Source organism: Mytilus edulis, chromosome 1 (assembly GCF_963676685.1).
Source record: "Mytilus edulis chromosome 1, xbMytEdul2.2, whole genome shotgun sequence".
Classification (NCBI taxonomy): Eukaryota; Metazoa; Mollusca; class Bivalvia; order Mytilida; family Mytilidae; genus Mytilus; species Mytilus edulis.
In genome coordinates this window covers 82,597,141-82,617,670 of record NC_092344.1, presented here as the reverse complement: position 1 = coordinate 82,617,670, position 20,530 = coordinate 82,597,141, and the positions used below count along the sequence as shown (strand labels likewise).

The window sequence follows — 20,530 nt, the reverse complement described above, 5'->3', positions numbered from 1 at the left end:
CGCTTTATGCAAATTTTATGAAATTGAACTCCACGGAAACACTTCCGGTAAAAACAATGGCGGATTCCACCATTCAAAATCGTCTATGAAAATGTGAAGGTCAGGATTATTACAGTGCGATCACTTAAAATGTAGGTCAGTAGTGGTTTTTCTTTTTGCGATTTATGAATGGAATGTTAAAAACTATATCTCGAGTGAACGTGATTGATAGTTTAGATTATTTTTACCGATAACCGCTACGAATTTCAGCTGACGGCGACTATAGTATTGTGATTCTCAATCCGGTGCTCACACGAGAAAAAAATATATAGAAAACATTAATTGTGGATTTTGCAGACAGTTTACAATGAGAAATTGTATCACACATTTTGTTGTTTCAAAGAATTAATAGAAAATATAAATTTGGGAGAATTGTATAAGTGCATGAACAAAATCACACTTTCATGTGATGAATATGCGGGAGATACAATTTTATATAAGTCTGCTAAACAACTATTTGATAAAAGAATGATTTCTTTTCGTCATCTTTCGAATGCGATTTTATTGTGGAATGTCAAAAACTATTTAACATGTACTGTAATCGTATTCTGAACCCTGGACATTGGAACAGTGATTTCTCCAACCATACCTGAAAAAACAGACATCCAAGATGAGAAATTCATGCAGCATTGCAATCAATAGACAAGCATGTAACATAACAAATATATCGATGGAAACGTATTGTATTGGTTATAAAGTTATTGTAGTTCTAAAACACAATTGTATCTCTGCGTGCATTACATCTACATTATGATTGGAAAGCCCTTAATTATTTTTAAATGTATTTTGATAATAGATTAACGTTGAAAATGTTTGATTAAAATAAAATTGAATACTAGTACGTGATAATAAAAAGAAAAGACAAATACAAACAGAATTGTTTTCGTGGCGCATGTAATATAAGACATCGAACAGATCCAATTTGAAATTCGCGATCAGGCCGAGTATATTTCATAAATCAGGATCACTATATGAAAAGTTAAGTACACAGTTTTATTACCACCTCAAAGTAAAGTATATACCCAAACTTACCATTTTCCAAAACCACCACAATTTTTAACCCTAACAGCACAATTTGCATCGTTTGATATGTCCGAGTTAGTGAATGCTGCAACGAGAAACAAAAAACACATACATTCCTGGATCTGTACTGCTGGTGGTGGACTATCAATCCCCAATGGTATCATCAGCTCAGTAGTCAATACTTCAGTACTGACATGATTTACAACTAAGCTTTCTAAAAAAATCTCCAATTATAAATTATCAACTATCATTTAACTGAGGTTTAATCTACCGTAGGTGAAGTTGATCGTTGATGGATTCGAGTAATTGATTCGGCTTTCATTTTTAGGTTCTTTTGGTCATATATATTTTTTACTCATATGTCTTAAATGTTCAATTTTGTATACAGGGTTTAAATGCAAACAGCACTGTATGAATTTTATACGGCAGGTGCGCTTCAACCCTTTCGATTCTTATACATCAACGCCTTCAAAATATTCGGCTTTGATAGTTCCTGGGTAAGGAAAATATAAAAAAAAAGCGCTTCGATTGCTTAAAAATAATATAGTGCTGTTTTCTTTATACCCGTTATATCAAATTGAAAATTTAAGAAATATATGCACATATAGGTATAAAAAGATGTATCCAACTAACAATCTACAAAAGTGCTTTGCATATTATGACGTTAGTTACAACGAATTTGATATAGTTATTCATATATTAAAGTTCCGACCAAAATTCGATATACATTCAACAGATATGTGTTTACACAAGATATGATTAAGGCCGCAAATTATTCTTTTGTCATTTATTTCATATGGGAAAAATAATATAATAATGGGAGAGTTCACTGATGCTTTCCATAGATTATATAGCTAGCAGAAATCAAGGTGAACTTACAGGTGCAAGAGTCGGCACAGCCGTAGGTATTAACTCGCCAACATGTGGAGGAACTAGTGCCGCTTGGCCTTCCGCAAAAGTAGTTACTGTTCATCTGGAAAATACCATAATCTTTCGAACCATTAGAATTTGTACCTACTACGTCATATCTGTAGTTACTTTCGTGTTTAACTAAACACAGCCCTGAAAGGAATTATAAAATATATTTGTCAGTACAGCAGACCGCACCACTTATTAATACCTTAATATCTCCTTCGATAAACAGATATACCAACATCAACATCATCGACAAATACATTAGCCAAATTGTCTGCTGTTTGTTTGGTGTGAGCCAATGCTCCGTGTTAAAGACCGTACTTTGACCTGTAATGGTTTACTTTTATAAATTGGAGTGTTGTCTAATTGGCATTCATACCACATCTTCTTATATCTACTTGGTACATACACACAATGCAATTGGGTTGAGCCATTCCAATAACATACTGCCAGACAAATTGAATGTTTAAATATGTTTTAAAACAACATGTCCTACTAGAAACATGAGTGGTTCAAACTGAAAATATATTTTTTAGATTGCATATATTATTATTAATTTTGATCCACTCTTAGTCATGATTTAACGTTTTTTGTTGTTGTATATGCTGCATTTTGTATTCTCGTTTTCATTGCAAATCTTTCCAAGAGTAAACAGTTTGAAATTCTATGGCGGCATATATATCAAAATCAGAAACTTTAATCAAACCAGTATCAAATTGTGTGCAAAATTGTAGTAAATAAGGAAGTACATCTTTTCATGGTGTGAAAATCGTTTTCAGGAAGAAACTGTACTGGTTCTGCTTTTTATGGAATGATCACAATATTATTCCAAAAGGTAATGCATTGTCATATGATCTGCAATGCATCAAAATATCGATATATATATCATTAACCTATAACCGACTAGGTTTAATCCACCATTATTAACATAAGTAAATAACTATACCAAGTTATGAATATAGCAGTTGTTTCTTAATGCATTTGATGTATTCGAGCTTTTGATTTTGTTATTTGATAAGACTTTCCGTTTTGAATTATCCCTTCAGTTTTGTTTTTTTTCATTTTACTTCGGATTCCAAACAAGCGTGAACTTGCAGTGAATAAGCAAACATATTTTTGATATTGTGAAAATCGTTCTCGACAAGAAACTATTTTGCCTCTGTTTCAAAAAATAAATTATGGATTCAAAATTTTCAAAACCGATACATTGTAATACGATCTGCAAAGACTATTAACAGCTGATCATACTTACAGTCTCTTAGATCACTGTCTGGTACATTCTGATTGCGTAGTGCTTGTACAACTTGGCACTTCGTTTTAGTAGCTCCATAGGAATACCCCACAAGTGCCAAGACAAGTAAGATTGGATACGAAAAATGCATCTTGAATTCACTGACCTCAGGCTACAAAAAAGGGCTATTGTAAAAAAAACCGTAGTAAATGAATCCCAGATTCTTATTCGTTGCTACAAAAAAACTTTAAAAAATAATGTTCCTATTTTCCTTATTTTGCCAAAATGGTACTTAGAAAAAATCTAATTATATATTTTCAAAAAAGTTTGATGATACTCTAAAACGTTTTAATAGTTGTATAAAGGCAGCATCATATAACCGAATCGTTTTTCCTAAGAACATAAAATTGTTAAACGAAATGTATTTGTATGCATTATTATAACATGATGGATGCAGTCAATTTGCAATTTTGTTTTTAATATTAAGCCATGATAGATGTAATCAAATTGTACATTTGTCCTTATAATATTAAGCCATGATAGTTGCACATCTGAAATTAATGACACTCTTTATTTAGAATTTTTTTTATCTAAAACGAGTTTTTATAATAAAAAAAATTATCTAAAAATTAAAACATTTAGCTTACCTTTAAGATTCTATAAGTATAAAAGCAAATAATTCTTCCCGACTATATATAGTAAAATTATATCCGGCAGTAGATTTCCATAAAAAATAAAAATGACAAAAATAACAAAAATACCGAGCGCCAACCACGTACACAGCATCGCAGTTACAACTTTGTTGTTGGAGGTCAAGGGAAAAGGTTTAAATAGATCGACAGATAGAGGTACTAAAAACAAATGTACGCAAAACACTTCATGTTCTATTTATATTAGTTTAAAAAAATAAAAACTGTCATAATTTATTTTCTGTAAATGCCTTTATAATTGCACCCAGTGTGGTGACCATTAATAATAAACCAAAACTTTTCACAGTTTGTTTCGCATTTCTCTCTGAGAGACTCAATGTCGCTTAGTCACCTTTGCTACTTTTTTTATTTTGATAAACATCTACATCCTGTTGATTCATTCAAATAGTAAGTACAATAAATAAGCAAACAAAGTTTAAACGAAAAGAATGATCACGAGAAACTTATAAAGCTTTATTTGTCATTTCAAATCGAGACATGCTTCAAGAACACATAGTTACATTGTGTATGCATATGTAACGGTGTGTTATTACCCAGTTCATTTATAAGATTATTGTTTGGGGCAACTACTCTTACACGATGTATCTGGTTTACAGTTTGATTTAGAAGAAATGCCGACATAGCTAGATAATACAATTAAATATCTAATTATATGCACAATTTTATATTAATAGTATTCTTATTTTCATTATTATCAAATACATCGAGTATCATAATAACTTAACTAATCTTGAATTATATTTTATTTTTTGGATTTTATTTTCGAAATTTACCATTTTCTACATTTGAAAATGCATGCACCAATTTAGGAATATGACGCTTGTTGTCCATTTGTTTGGTGTGTTTTCTTATTTGACTTTGCCGTTTTAACATGTTTAAATTTTCCTCGGAGTTCAGTATTTTTTTTATTTTACTTTTTACCTGTGCCTTTTGTTCGTCTATCTAGTCGGGTGAAATACAATACGTGGTTCGGCTGGGCTGTTTATGGGCTGACCTAGGTTGTTTCAGGGGTTCGTTTTTATTCTGTAGTTAGTAACCACTTCGGTGTTGACATGCATATCAATTATATTTTTATAAATTTACTGTTTGAAATGTTATATTAGCTAAATACGAAGGTTTTTTTTTTTTATCCCAGGCAGATAACCGTAGCCGTACTTGGCACAACTTTTTTGAATTTTGGGTCATCAATGCTCTTCATCTTTGTTTAGCTTTCTTTACTATTTTGAACTGAGCGTCACTGATGAATGTTATGTAGACAAAACACGTGACTGGCGTATTAAACCATAAGCCTGGTACCTTTAGTAACTATTAGCATGTCGTATTGTTTTATTGTTACAGTATTGTTTATTTGTGTATTTCTCTGTCCTGTATGTTCTTCCATTTATTTGTATTTTAGTCCTGTCATGTTATGTTGTCATTTTAGTGTTATATTTTACTTTGCAATAAAAGCATGACGTTTGGCCAGCCAAAAATCCAGGTTCAACCCAATATCTATTTTTCTTAAAATGTCCTGTACCAAGTTAGAAAAATGCCGTGTATTATTTTATAGTCCGTTTTTATGTGTGTTGCATTGTCGTTTGGTTTTTTGTTGCACTTTAGTGTTTCTGTTGTTTCGTTGTTTTCCTCTTATATTTGATGCGTTTCCCGGATTAGTTATTTCTCAATCGATTTATGACTTTCGAACTGCGATATACTACTATTGCCTTTATTTATTTCTATTTATTTTGGGAAATAGGTGTATGTTAGTATTATTTATAGCTCCGTAATTCTTTCTCCCGAGACCGGCAATGTAATTATTCTTGTCCGGACAGTCTACCGCTGAGGATTTTAAATGTGCAGACGCTGATACTTTGGCTTGCAGATATGGAACCTTAGTTATACAACAAGTAGACTAGCTGCCCTTTATATTATATTAATTGTATGGAAACTTGTGTTCTGAAACCATATATAGATATAAGAAGATGTGGTATGAGTGTTAATGACACAACTCTCTATTAAAGTCACAATTTATAAAAGTAAACCATTATAGGTCAAATATATATGTTTTTTAAATAAACATCTTTTTTATATACGTAGTTACTTGTCCAATAACCCAGAACGTAGTTAGACAACGGGAAGACAAGGAAGTCATAAGGAAAACGAACTCCCGTTACACATATGGTACGTAACTGAACGCGTGGCTATAATCCATTTATAGATTTTTGACATTGAAATAATACACTGATTAATGTCCACTGTATGACGAAATTAGACAATAATAAGTGTTCATCCTTGAAATATAAGACTCAGACATTTAAATTTTGTCAGTGCAGTAACAACTCATTTGAAACCCCTTCCGTCACAAATAATTGGTAAACAGTTTGCTAGACCATGTTAAGCTTTAAATCTTTTAGTTTCTGTGCATACATCATTGTCTTGTCTGATCAACCGTCAGTTTTTTAGTTTAGATTTAAGACGGTTTCGTTTGTGTGATTCCCTCTGAGGATTTGTATTTTTAGTTAGCTGATTCATCTACTGGCTGTGCGATTCTTTCATATGTTACAATGTCACACTAAATCTAAAAGGAGAGCGTAAGAGAAAATGTTTAAAATAAAAAAAGAATAAAAAATGGAAAATCAAAATTACAATTTATAATTAAGGTGTGTATGAAATTTGTTTCTGGATGAACATTCATTATGAACTGTTTAGATTATTATTTCATGTAAAATGTATATTCCGAACGAAAAGAAGTTATAAATATTGATGAATGTGGTTGAACTTAACAGAGGATGTCGATTTTTTTTACCAATACTAAAGTACGATAAGTATTTGGTAGGGTACGAAATTAAGCCTCATAAAAGGTTATTCAAAGAATTCTCCAAATAGTAAAGTTTGTTTTCTGTTGGTGCTTTGAATCAAATGGCAATACTTATCAAAGGTACCAGGATTATAATTAATACGCCAGACGCGCGTTTCTTTTACATAAGACTCATCAGTGACGCTTAGATCAAAATTTGTATAAAGCCAAACAAGTACAAATTTGAAGAGCATTGATGACCCAAAATTCCAAAAAGTTGTGCCAAATACGGCTAAGGTAATATATTCCTGGGAAAAGAAAATACTTATTTTTTTCTAAAAATTCAAAGTTTTGTCACAGGAAATTTATAAAAATGACCATATAATTGGGATTTAATGGCAAATGGCAAATCACATGATATCTCACAAAGTCATCAGGTCTCCAATTGTAAAATTAATTCAAAACCATTCTAAATGGAAAACTAATGTCAACTATGGATGAAAACTAGGTCATATTAAAAATATAATATGATAAGGATTTCAAAAGAAACATTTCATAATGAATAAAGGTAACAGTAGTATATCGCTGTTCAAAAGTCATAATTCGATTGAGAGAAAACGAATCCGAGTTACCGAGGGAAACACACCAAGCGTAAGAGGAAAACAGAGGAACAACAGGAACACAGAGGTGCAACAAAAACAAACACTAAAATGCATAGAAACGAACAATTTGGCAGCAACTGCGATATTCAACAAAAACACCGCGCGTTTTGACCGACAATATATGTTTGAGATATATGAACATACAGTCGGATTTACAATTTGTACTAATTTTCCACCAATCTCGCTGACATTTTTTTGTACTCGTATGAAATATTAAGCAAGATGTGATTGGATTTTTTTTTAAGAGTATGTGGTTTTTAGCGTTTTTTTTTGCGTAAACATATATTCTGATCTTCCCAATAGTTGATGATTTGTTTCGATTTTGTTCCAATATTCTATAGGATATAATGATTGCATGTTGGAATACTGATGAGAAAAAAAACCAGTGGTGTAACTAGGTTTCAGTGATCAATTTATCAAACATAACATCATGCGTGTATATTACCACTTTAAATCATTTCAATTTCTTGCGATGTTATTTTGTACGCAACTGTTACCTGCAAATCATTTCACATATAGTTTTAGAGTAAATTAGAAATGAATTTGACTTTATGAGCATCGATAATAGAGACATTATCAACAAATACACCGGACGTTTTGATCGACAATATATGTTTTAGATGGTCAAATGATATTTCAACAGACAGTCGATTTTACATTATGTGTTAATTGTGCACCCTTCTAGTTGACATTTTTTTGTACTGATATGAAATAGAAGGCATATAGAGCTTTCTCAAAAGACAAAAGTCCATCTTGTTTAATATTTTCACCAAGTCGGAAAGACGAGAGTTGTTTTCCATTCATTTGATGTGTTTGGGCTTTTGATTGTGCTATTTGATAAAGGACTTTTGTTTTAAATTTTCCTTGGAGTTCGTCATTTTTGTTATTTTACTTACCTTATTTAAATATACTTATTTAGTGTTTAGTTTTCTATGTTGTTTCTTGTGTACTATTATTTGTCTGTTCATCTGTTTTTTTTTTTTTTAATTTTAGCCATGGCGTTGTCAGTTTATTTTCGATTTATGAGTTTGACTGTTCCTCTGGTATCGTTCGCCCCTCTTTTATAATGTACTTTCACAAAATGAACACATTTACGTGAGATATTGCATCTCATACATCCAGTGAATTTGAGATTAAAGAAAATACCAAAACCAGAAGGTTATTTTATATCTTGATCTTTTCTTCGATATTGACACAGAGGGACGAAAGTAAAATCACAATAATACAGAACTCCGAGGAGGAAAATTCAAAAAGGAAAGTCTCTAATCAAATGGCAAAATCAAAGCTCAAACACATCAAACGAATGGATAACACCCTTCTATCTATGAATACGTTATTATTGAAACTTTCCATTTTTCAAATTCCCATATCCTTTGGTGTAAACATATTTCATTTTATTCAAGACTATACGGACTTTACATTAACAGCGGGTGGTCTACTAACAAAAAACCATATACTCAAACAAAGTTATCGAGGAACGAATGAAATCGACATTTTTGTTAATTTTCCGTTTTTTTTTTAAATGGTGATGTTCCTTTGGTGTTTATACATGACAATTCGTTCACTTTGATCGTGTTTGTAGTGAGTTTTTGGATTTTAATTAGCGCAGCCTATGTTTTCATGGCTAATATCAAATTATTAATATTAATCATTTTTCAATTGTTTTTTTTTATAGTTTGTTCGTATGTTGTATTGTTACACCAAGGTCCCAGGTTAGGGGAAGGTTATGGTGCCACTATACCAGTTTGAACCCCCGCCACATTCTATATGTGCTTGTCCCAAGTCATGAGCCTGTAGTTCAGTTCAGTTTAATTTTCAAAATTGAATTGTTTCATATTTTTCATGTAGTAGCCTTAGATAGCCAACGATACGGTATGACGAACTTTCATTGTTGAAGTCCGTACGGTTTTCGATAATGGCTTAGGTCTACTTTATTTGAATCTTGATTGATGGTTGTCTCATTGGCAATCATACCCACATCTCCTTATTGTTATATTACACCAATGTTATAGTCACCATCACATATATGTCTGTGTCTCAACTCTCTTGTGACATAAACATCTTTAGATTTCAAAATGTAGTCTAATCCATAACTTTCTTATTGTGTCGAATTTCTAATTGTGACACGCTTACAGTGTTTTAAAAAGTAAAATCACAAAATACTGAACTCAGAGAAAAATTCAATCGGAAAGTCCCTAATCACATGGCAAAATCAAATGACAAAACACATCAACATCGAAAAGACAACAAATGTCATACTCCTTACTTGGTACAGGCAAAATCAAATGTAGAAAATGGTGGATTAATCCTGGTTTTAAATCGCTAAACCTCTCAATTTGTACGACAGTCTCATCAAATTCCGTTATATTTACAACGATGCGATAATTTATTGGTGGATGATACATGCATGGCAGGAGACGCTTGTCCATGCTAATATACATTCGGCCCCCGTACTTTTGGAGTTCATGCAATTCCCTCAGGTTGTTTGGTTTTACCTTGATATGATGCTCATTATTAATTAATAAAATTAACCTAAACATATCAATCATTTCATTTCATTACATTAAATCGTCATTTTCCAAAATACATTCTTTTACTGCATCAAATAAGGAAAGGTCTATTATTTGTCATGTTATCTTTACAGAACAGGATCAGAAGAAGTAGTGACTGATTTTCTCATATTAAGTATAATGATATAATGAGAAACTTCGGTCAAACTTGATACTCATTGTTAAGCATTTTACCTCAGATAGTTTTGGTTATCTTATATTTCGTTAGCCGGTGGTGCATACACGGGAGAAAAATATCAAATGTTGGTAAAGACCGTCAACAATACGAAATCGTACCTCACATTCGGTTTGTTCAAAGGACTTAAACATATCAATTAGGAATCAGTGATGTCAAGTGCAAAAGTCAATTCCTTGCGATGAATATTCAGGAGATATAATGTTTATATAATTCTTTGTGAAAATAATTATTGGCAAAATAACATTATTTGTTTCAGTCTTTATATGAACTTTATTTTATTATGAAATGCAAGAACTAGCATGAGCTGTAGTCGTATTCTGAACCTTGGACATTAGAACAGTGGTCTTTCCAACCATACCTAAAAAATAGACCTCAAGATAAAAAATGTATGCATCATTGATATTTTATTTGAATAGACAACATGTCACATTACAAATAAATAAGTGAAAGGATATAATATTAGCTTTATACACTTGATTACAAAATATCAATAGCAATGGTTCTTAACAGTACATATATAGAGGAATGCCCCCTTATAAGATCGTCTTTCCTATTACATTGTATTACACGTTTCAGACTCTATTTTAAATAACAGTTCTAATATGACGACCTATATATCGTCATCCAGTATATTCATAGTACATGCATATCTACTTTTAGTGCAGACACATTAATTCAGGAAATAAACTATTTCGCGTTACGGCTATATTACTAAAACGACACGGGTCACTCAATTTTTGACAATAAAAGTTAATAAAAACGTAATAAAATCAGATGAAAATAACACTTGTATTTGAAAATGAGAGATATCTAAACTTTTTGTCCATGTCCATCAATACAGCTCACTTCAATTATTACCTGTGGGGAAGTTCTTAAACCTATTTCCAAACTTAGTTTATTTTGGCACCTTCTGGAGAAATGCAAAAAAGTGCACTGCAAAATCCTGTTAAGTTTTTATTTATCTAAAACATAAAACATATTTGAATCTTATTTATCTAGGGCATGCTACTCATAAATAAAAAATAAACTGACAACGCCTGGCTAAAAATGAAAGAAAACAAACAGACAAACAATAGAACACATGACACAACATAGAAAACAAAAGAATAAGCAACACAAACCCCACCAAAAACTAGCGGTGATCTCATGTGCTCCGAAAGGGTGCGCATATCCTGCTCCACGTGTGGCACCCGTCGTGTTGCTTATGTTATTACAAATCCGGTAAATAGTATATTTCGGTAGGTCACATTTATTAAAAGGAAGTGATTATATTTACGACGTAAGGAACATTACATATCCGATATAAACTTATTACACTATAAACATAAACTTACCATCTGCTAAAACCTGCACAATTTTTAACCCTTACGGCACAATTTGCATCGTTTGATATGTCTGCGTTCTTGAATGCTACAAAGAAAAAAGAAGTATATAAACGTTTACATAAACTGGTCTAAATCATCTAAATCTTCATCATTGTCAACTCTGTATTATTATGATATTACTGATTTGCAACAAAAGTAGTCCGTGTACTGTCAAAACATTGCAATACAATCATATTCAAGAGAAAAAAAAATCAATGCTCAAATGAATAAATCAACGATTGATAAGCATGTTACTGCACTTTAATATTTTAGACATATATTTGTATATCGGTATGAAATGTTATTAACTATCAATCTACAAGAGTACTTTCAATATTAAGTCATCACTATAAAAAATTTAAAAAAACGGATATATCATATGGTAATTCAGTTATAAAGGTTCCGACCAATATGCAATGCATGTAAACTCTCCTAGATATCTTTTTACACAAGATATAAGGTTTATATAACTGGATTGTATTGTTGTACTTACAGGTGCAAGAGTCGGCACAGCCGAAGGTATTAACTCTCCAACAGATAGAGGAACTAGTACCCTTTGGATTTCCACAAGAGTATTTACTGTTCATCTGAAAAATACCATAATCTTTCGAATCAGAATTTGTACCTTCTGCATCATATTTGTAGTTACTTTCGTGTTTTACCAAACACAGCCCTGAAAGAGTAAACATTGATTACATTACTATTTGTACTGTTAAGGTGGTATGGGTGTCTTCCGCCATCTTAGATTGTAAAAAACCGAGAACCTAACGTCCAGATTTTCTATCAAGTTAGCAAAATTTGATGCAGGAATGCAGATATTCAATGTCAATTTTTATTTAAAAGAACCAATTTATAAGAATATAACTTATACATATTAATATTTTACATGTGTAGATTATTTTTGGTTGTTTTCAATATTCCTATTTTGTATTTTAGCCGGAAAAAAATGTACGGTGAAACTATGTTTTCTTTTGATATTCTCAAAGCATTGTCTGAAAGCTATCTTTTCCTAATTCATTTTACAATTCTATCATTTTATTTAGTTTCTAATCACAAAATGTTTTTTTCCTGTATAATCCTTACAAAATATGTTCTTTTGTTACAACCTGTAGTTTGAGAAATTGCACGGTGACCTATCATTTTTAATATATTTTTGAACATACATCAATAGATACTATGAACATATTCTATAATTTTTATGTTAGACTCCCATACCACCTTAACTTAATTGTAAAGTGTTGTAATATTAAACATAGAGAAATATCACAGTAATTATAATAATTGACAGTCCAACAGACCACAACAGCGACTAACACCCGTATCCTTCAGAAAAAAGACGCATAACGTCACAAAACTACATATGAGCTAAGCAGTACTGGCGTTGATATATGCAAACAATGTGATTGGGATAAGCCAGTTTTACACAAAGACAGACAATGTATACAGCATGACCTCCATATGTTATAAAAGAAACGAAATGTCTTATTGCATGAAAACTTGTGGTTCAGACTGAAATATACTGCGTTTGCAAATTCCATGTTTCAGTCATTATACATGTGTCCATGTTTATTTGTAGATGCTGCATTTTGTATGCAATTTTGAATGCAAAATTATTTCAGGAGTAAAAATTCTGAAATTCTATGTCAGCACTTTTTTTGACAGTTTAACCTATTATTCTTTTGAATTTGCTCACACGTCGTCGTCAATATTATGGCATTTTACGCGATGTAATAGTGAGAGGTTTAGTTAGCTATGAAACCAGGTTTAATCCACCATAATCTACAGAAGTAAATAACTACACCAAATTATGAATATAGCAGTTGTTTCTTAATGCATTTGATGTGTTTGAGCTCTTGATTCTGTTATTTGATAAGGGACTTTCCGTTTTGAATTATCCCTTGCGATTGTTATTTTTTGTTATTTTACTTCTTATTAAAAAAAATTGTTAAATTGCAGTGAATAGGGAATATGTTTTTGATATTGTGAAAATGGGTCTCGACAAGAAACTATTTTGCTTGTGTTTAAAAAAATAAATTATGGATTCAAAATTTTTCAAAACTGATACATTGTAATAAGATTTGCAATGACTTTTAACAGTTGATCATACTCACAGTCTCTAAGATCACTGTCTGGTACATTCTGATTGCGTAGTGCTTGTACAACTTGGCACTTCGTTTTGGTAGCTCCATAGGAATACCCAACCAGTGCAAAGGCAATTAAAATTGGACACAAACAATGCATCTTGTATTCACTGACCTGTAAAAACCCATGTAATAACAAAAATAATCTAGATTGTTATTTCTCGTCTCGATTTGTTAAGAGCCACATCAAAATTTGATTTTAATTTCTGGCTTATTTCTTTATTTTGCTTGAAGTTATTCGCAAAAACGGTAAAAACAATATGTTCAAAATAGTCTGCGTAGAATTTTGATTTTTTTTCAATTAGCACATATAGGCAGAATCATGTAATCGACTCTTGTTTTCGTTAAGAAAATAAAATTAATATACAAAATATATCTTTATGCGGCAGTTTTACATTATAAATGCACTTGATTTGTACATTTTTTTTAAATATTTAGGCATGTTTAAAATAACATCGTTTCGCTTACCTTGATGATTCTTTTAGATATAAAATCAAAGATTTTTCCAGACTATATATATTGTAAATATATTCGGTAGTGGAATTCCCCTAAACCTTTTACACCGGATCACAATTGCCTTAAAGTCCCATTGGTATGTAATTTTCTTGAACAACATGATGTTGATGTAATTGATTGTTTCACTTTATCGTAGGGGTTGGGGAGGGGGTAATCCTTACTGTGATGTAACCTTTTTTCTGTCTTCTTAAGTATTTAATTTCGTATTATTTTGGATAGTATCAGAAATGTTTACCACTATGGTAAATATATGTATATTCTTGTAAGATCGTAATTTATATAAGATAAGTTCAGTTTAAGATCAAATTAACTCCACAAATCAATCCTAGGTTTCCAAACTATATAACACTACATTATAGTTACATTATAGTTACATTTATAATATAGTAAGCACTACTTGTAATAATTACAAAGGCATAATTTTGGACCTTAATTGCGAATTAATTTGACTTGTTCCATGCAGTCACAATTACATACAAGTTATATACCGACAATATAAAAATGTATGATAAAGTTATGAAAGAATTAAGTGTAAGTGGTGAAGTGATGTGACGTGTTTTTACCACTTCAACTTCGTAAAATAAAAAGAACAATAAGATATACTGTGAACAGTATTTCAAATATATGTTCCTGGATATACTAATAACATTTTGAAAAACTAAAAATGTGGATTACGCCTCATTTCAACAAGTGCCGTTAAAATACAAATAAAAATAAAAGCAAAAACAAAACATCTAAAATCAACTTAATCTGATAGATTTAGTACCTTTTTTTAAAAATAATTTCTTAATTTTTTTCTCAAAATTTAGACAAGAGTGCACACCCTGAAATAATTCGCCTCCTTTACTAACCATTGATATTATATTGATAGCTCTAAAAATAAAGCTTTATTACAACTATCAAATTCAATTAACATGATCCAAACCCAGACTGAAGTATGTGTATACACCTTACAATCATTCCTTACACCAAATATGGTTGAAATAAAGTCGAGCTTTTGCAAATCGAAGAAACCAACTTAACCAGGAAAACTTAACATTGATCAATGAACCAAAAATATGAGGCTAAAGTCGAATGAACACTGCCAGACAGACATATACACCTTACAATCATTCAATACCCCAAAAATAGTGAACCTATTACTTTAAAAAAATTAACATTGACTCAATAAACCGTAAAAAATGAGGTCGAGGTCGAATAAAACCTGCCAGACTAACATTTACACTGTCAAATATTTTCATACAACACATATAGTTAACCTATGTAGACCTTACAATTATTCAATACACCATATATAGTACACTTATTGGCTACAGTATAAGAAAAACAGACCAATACATAAAATCTTAACCAAATCTACTGAACCACGAAAATGACGTCAATAGTTATCAAAGGTACCATGCTTATAATTTAATACGCCAGACACGCGTTTAGTCTACATAAGACTCATCAGTGACACCTAGATCAAATTGGTTATAAAGCCAAACAAGTAAAAAGTTGAAGAGTATTTCGGATCAAAAATTCCCCCAAAAATGTGCCAAATACGGCTAAGGTAATCTACATATGGGATAAGAAACTTACTTATGTAAACAGGAAATTTATAAAAATGACCATATAATTGATATGCATGTCAACATCGAATGGCTGAATATTGGGCTGGTGATACCATCGGGAACGTACACCAACAATGGCAACGACCCAGTCAGATGACGCCAGCCAGTTGGACATGTAAACCTTACAACCTTTCCATACACCAAATATATTGCTTATACTAGTAGTATCTGAGATATGAACTTGACCACCAAAACTTAACCTTGTTCACTGATCTATGAAATGAGGTCGGGGACAAGTGAAAACATTCTGACGGGCATTGATACCTTGCAAAGTACGCACATACCAATTATCCTATTACTGATGATAAGAGAGAAATTACAAACATGTTTAACCTTTTTATTTAAGTAGTCACTGAAACATGAAAATGAGGTTATGAACAATTGGACATGTGACGGATACTTCATAACGCAAGGCATCTTTATTTAAAGTATGAAGCATCCAGGTCTTCCACCTTCTAAAAAATAAAGCTTTTAATAAATTTCTAAACGCCGCCGCCGGATCACTAATACTATGGCGAGCTTTCTGTGACAAAAGTGGACCGCTCGACAAAAGTTATGCGATAACCCCTTTCAGTGTCTGACTACTGATATGACGAAACTGCTTAGAACTTACAGTCCATCATTAGTAGTTTTGACCCTATGGTTAACTTAGTAAACACTACTATATAAAAAGAACAGAACCCTTCCTATTCGAAAAAGAAAAGTATATCATACCTTGTCTTAATGCTTAAATTTATAAAAAAAAAAAGACCACATCTTTTCGAACTTATATATCAACGCTTAAGTTATAATTGTAAGGTTGTTTACCCCTAGAACCATACAGTTATACACAATATCGATATAACAACTGTATCGCCCGAGGGAAATGCAGGGCTTTTACTTGAAAATAATTATGTAATGTTGACCATCAAAAGAAACCAAAGATAATGTAGTATATAATTACCAAAACAAACATATTTGTTACTTAAATACTAATGTAACGGTAACCACCAACAGAAACCACAGCTGATGTAGTATGTATTTATTTAGACAAATATTGTTTGTTTTGTATAAAATTCTTAACGAACTTAATGTACTCTCTTTTTCACATGCTGAAAGTCATAAACACATGTTTTTTCATAAGAAATCCATCATTTGAATACAATTAAATGATCACGCGGTTGTTATGTCCGAACAAAACGTTAAATCAGTACCACACATATTCATTGTAAGAAAGTTTTAACAATGCATATAGTGAAAATTGGTCTACCCTAATTCATCATTAAAATAACAAACTGATATAATACCGAAATGTAATTCTTCGGTTACAAAAACTGTTCTGTAATTTCTTATTCCACATGTGGAGCAGGATCTGCTTACCCTTCCAGAGCACCTGAGATCACCCCTAGTTTTGGTGGGGTTCGTGTTGTTTATTCTTTAGTTTTCTATGTTGTGTCATGTGTACTATAGTTTTTCTGTTTGTCTTTTTCATTTTTAGCCATGGCGTTGTCAGTTTGTTTTAGATTTATGAGTTTGACTGTCCCTTTGGTATCTTTCGTCCCTCTTTTTCTAACAAGGTATTAAATAAAACTGGAAATTAACATCAAGTTTAGAGAACCTCCATTTATTTTTACCGCCTAATTTCATGATGTTAGTGCATTTTTTTTTTAATTCGATGTAACTATCTTTTTTTTCTTTTTAGTTGATTTTTTCATATTCAACCTTTTTATTATGATTTAAAGACATATTGTGCATTGTAACTTATCTTAAGAAATAAATTGCAAACACTTTATGTAAACATGAAAACTTAGGAACTAAGCTTACTCCATGCATGCATGGACGAAGGCAACTAGATTATTTCTTAAGGTAAGTTCTAATGCACAATATGTCTTTAAATCATAGTAGATAGGTTGAATATGAAAAAATCAACTAAGAGGAAAAAAGCCTTGTTTTCTGTACATATATGTATATGAAACATACGAATTGTAATGTTATGTTGGTTAGTTGTCTCATTGGCAATCATACCACATCTTCTCTTTTTATATAGTCCTATCATAATAGAGCCTTTTGACAACTTTTATTACTTATAGCCGAACAAACCACTATGTCTAATATCAACGGTGTTTTCAATAAGATCATTATTTAATCCGGTTATGCTTTATTTTGTAGCAGAATTTGAGCAGCGGACTGTTTGAACATGTAAATCGTCGAAAAGACCATTTTCAAGCCATTGGATTTGTCAAATGATAAGGTCCTATTGTGTAAGCATACTAACAGAAAGTATGTAGTCGGTTTGATTTTTTTCTTTTTTTTTACAGAGATTTTCGTTGTGAAGTGATAAGATTATAACACATTATTGACTGCTGTACCTCAATTTTTCGACAATGCTACCTATGATGGGTTTTTTTCCTGATCACATATTGTTGTCAATATCATGGAAGTATATGCGACTGTCAAACAATTGAGGGGTTAAGGTAGCACAATACAAAGATTTTTTTTCTCCCAATCTCAGATTTCCAAAAACATCAATAGAACAAATTTTATACCCAATTGAATTTAGTGGTCTCGTATGAATTGATGTTGAAAACTTCATTGAAGATTTATGAGAGAATGAAATGCAATAGGAAAAATCTGAGACAGAGTTTTGCAGGTCAAACTGTGTTGTGCAAGAATCTATAAAATATTTTGGGATGCTATGAATAACAAAGAAGCTAAATTCATTCAAGTATGGACATCACAATATGGCAACTAATTACATAACAATTAATTATGTAATAATTATGTCATAATGAAATTATCACAATTTGAAAGATTAATCCCTCTTCTTTCTTTTGGTACCTCATTTATAAAATTTAAAGAAAGATGAGTGGAATTACATCAGTTTAAAGATGTCTGATTAGGGATGAAAACTCTTTGTGTTGTGCTACCTTAAGCAAGCTATAATAACATAATTGAGCTATCACTTTCTACATATGGACATGCCTGTACCAACTTAGGACAGTGTTTTTCTTTCTTTTGATATGCTTATAGATTTTCAACCTTGAAATCTGGTACTTATACGCGTCTATTGTATGACAAAATTAGAAATCAACAATTTTTTAATCTTGAAACCAAGGACTTAAACATGTACAATCTGGTCAGTGAAGTAACAACTCATTTTGAAGGCCAATATATCGTGACAGGATATTTGAGGTGCTTTTAAGTTCATGTAATTTTCTCTGATTTCTTTTAAATAACAGCTAGATCTCGTGGCTGTGTGATCATTTATGTGTAACCATGCCACACTAAGTTTAAAAGCCGTGAGTAACACTAAATGTGTAAAATCATAAAGCAAAAGATGAAAAATGAAAAATTGTCATATATAATTTTGGTGCGTATGATACGATTTTTCGGGATAAACCATTTTTAAAAACTATGTGGAGCATTATTTCATGTATATTCAGTATAGAAAGATGTTATGAAATATTGGTAATTGTGGTTGACTGGGCAGAGGGAGCATTTATTGACTTCAACTTAAGTACGAGAAATATTTTTAGGGTACGAATTTTAGGCTTATAAAAGGTCATTCATCGAATTCTCCAAATAGTTCTGGTATTTAATGATGTCGTGTTGGCGCTTTGAATTTAATCAAATCGCAAATTACATAGGAACCAACCGTCCCCTTCTTGCTGACTTGTCCATTTACTTTCCGCTATATAGCTGCTGAATAACCAGATAATTCAAAAATTGTGACTTTGTTGAATACATCTACATCTATCACTTCAAAATTGAGATAAAGAATACAATAGATGCAGATGAGTCGGCCTCATATCTTGACTTACATATATAAGTTTACAACGAGGGTCGGTTCATAACAAATCTATTTTTCGTTAACCTCTCGTTTCACAGAAAGTTCTGACTCTTAATCGTAAAATTGATTAAAATCTAGGCCAAACGGATAATTAATGTCAAATAGGGGCTCTTTTTTTTTTTTATTGAAATGAGATCATATATAAATCGTTCTCAGAATATCATTTGGAAATAAAAGAAACATTTGTATTATATAACAATATGGGTTTGTTTTAAGAAATAAGCTCCTATCGTTTGATTTTGCCATTCGATTAAGGATTTTCCGTTTTGAATTTTCATCAGAATCTGAGTGATATTACTTTTTTCCTACGGATAGTTTGCAATTGAAATCCCAATGAATGTCTTTTCAGCAAAACATTACATTTTTTTTGCTACAGCAATTATGACATGGATATACACACAATTGTGTAAAAAAAAAACAACAAAGAAACAAAAATTAAAAAACCAAACAAGAAACAAAAGTCATACCTTCCAGAAGTATTGGTCACCATCATTTAGTTTCATCAACAACAATTTACTTTTTATAACAAAAATGTATAAGCAAATGTTTTATCCGTTAAACATGTGTCGTTTCTAACATTCTGTTAAAATAGGATTTATATTTTTGTTTTGTTTTGTTATGCATTTGTAATCGCTTGCAGTTTGAACATGACGTTTTGTATAATTGTTCTATTATTTCATGTTGTATCAAATATGTTGTGTAAGTCTTAAGAGGATTAGCTTCGAGCATCTGCTTTAAATGTAGTTACCACAGATTCTTGCATAATATATCAACGCTATAATCTAAGAATAAATTGAATAAAAATGCAGTACACTAAACGTTGAAAAGAGAAAAAGATCCCAAAGAGTCAAAAACAAGCTGACAGTGCCATAACAAAATGCGAAAAACCACATAACGATAAACAATAGTACACAAAACACAACATAGATTACTAAAGAATTATTTTGTTGTTTTTTGGAGAAT

At 31.4% G+C, this 20,530-nt stretch overlaps 2 protein-coding genes across 2 annotated transcripts; both read right to left on the bottom strand.

Moving 5' to 3' along the window:
- Nucleotides 1–511: 511 nt before the first annotated feature.
- LOC139492076 (lysozyme-like) lies at nucleotides 512–3,413 on the bottom strand. The gene is made up of 4 exons (XM_071280209.1): nucleotides 3,230–3,413; nucleotides 1,942–2,124; nucleotides 1,072–1,147; nucleotides 512–628 (listed from the first exon to the last, which is right to left on the bottom strand). The coding sequence occupies exons 1-4, from the start codon at nucleotides 3,357–3,359 to the stop codon at nucleotides 565–567; spliced, it is 453 nt and encodes a 150-aa protein (XP_071136310.1). The 5' UTR covers nucleotides 3,360–3,413; the 3' UTR covers nucleotides 512–564.
- Nucleotides 3,414–10,360: 6,947 nt separating this feature from the next.
- LOC139492068 (lysozyme-like) lies at nucleotides 10,361–20,123 on the bottom strand. The gene is made up of 5 exons (XM_071280196.1): nucleotides 20,035–20,123; nucleotides 13,580–13,724; nucleotides 11,962–12,141; nucleotides 11,439–11,514; nucleotides 10,361–10,462 (listed from the first exon to the last, which is right to left on the bottom strand). The coding sequence occupies exons 1-5, from the start codon at nucleotides 20,068–20,070 to the stop codon at nucleotides 10,399–10,401; spliced, it is 501 nt and encodes a 166-aa protein (XP_071136297.1). The 5' UTR covers nucleotides 20,071–20,123; the 3' UTR covers nucleotides 10,361–10,398.
- Between the last annotated feature and the right edge of the window lie 407 nt (nucleotides 20,124–20,530).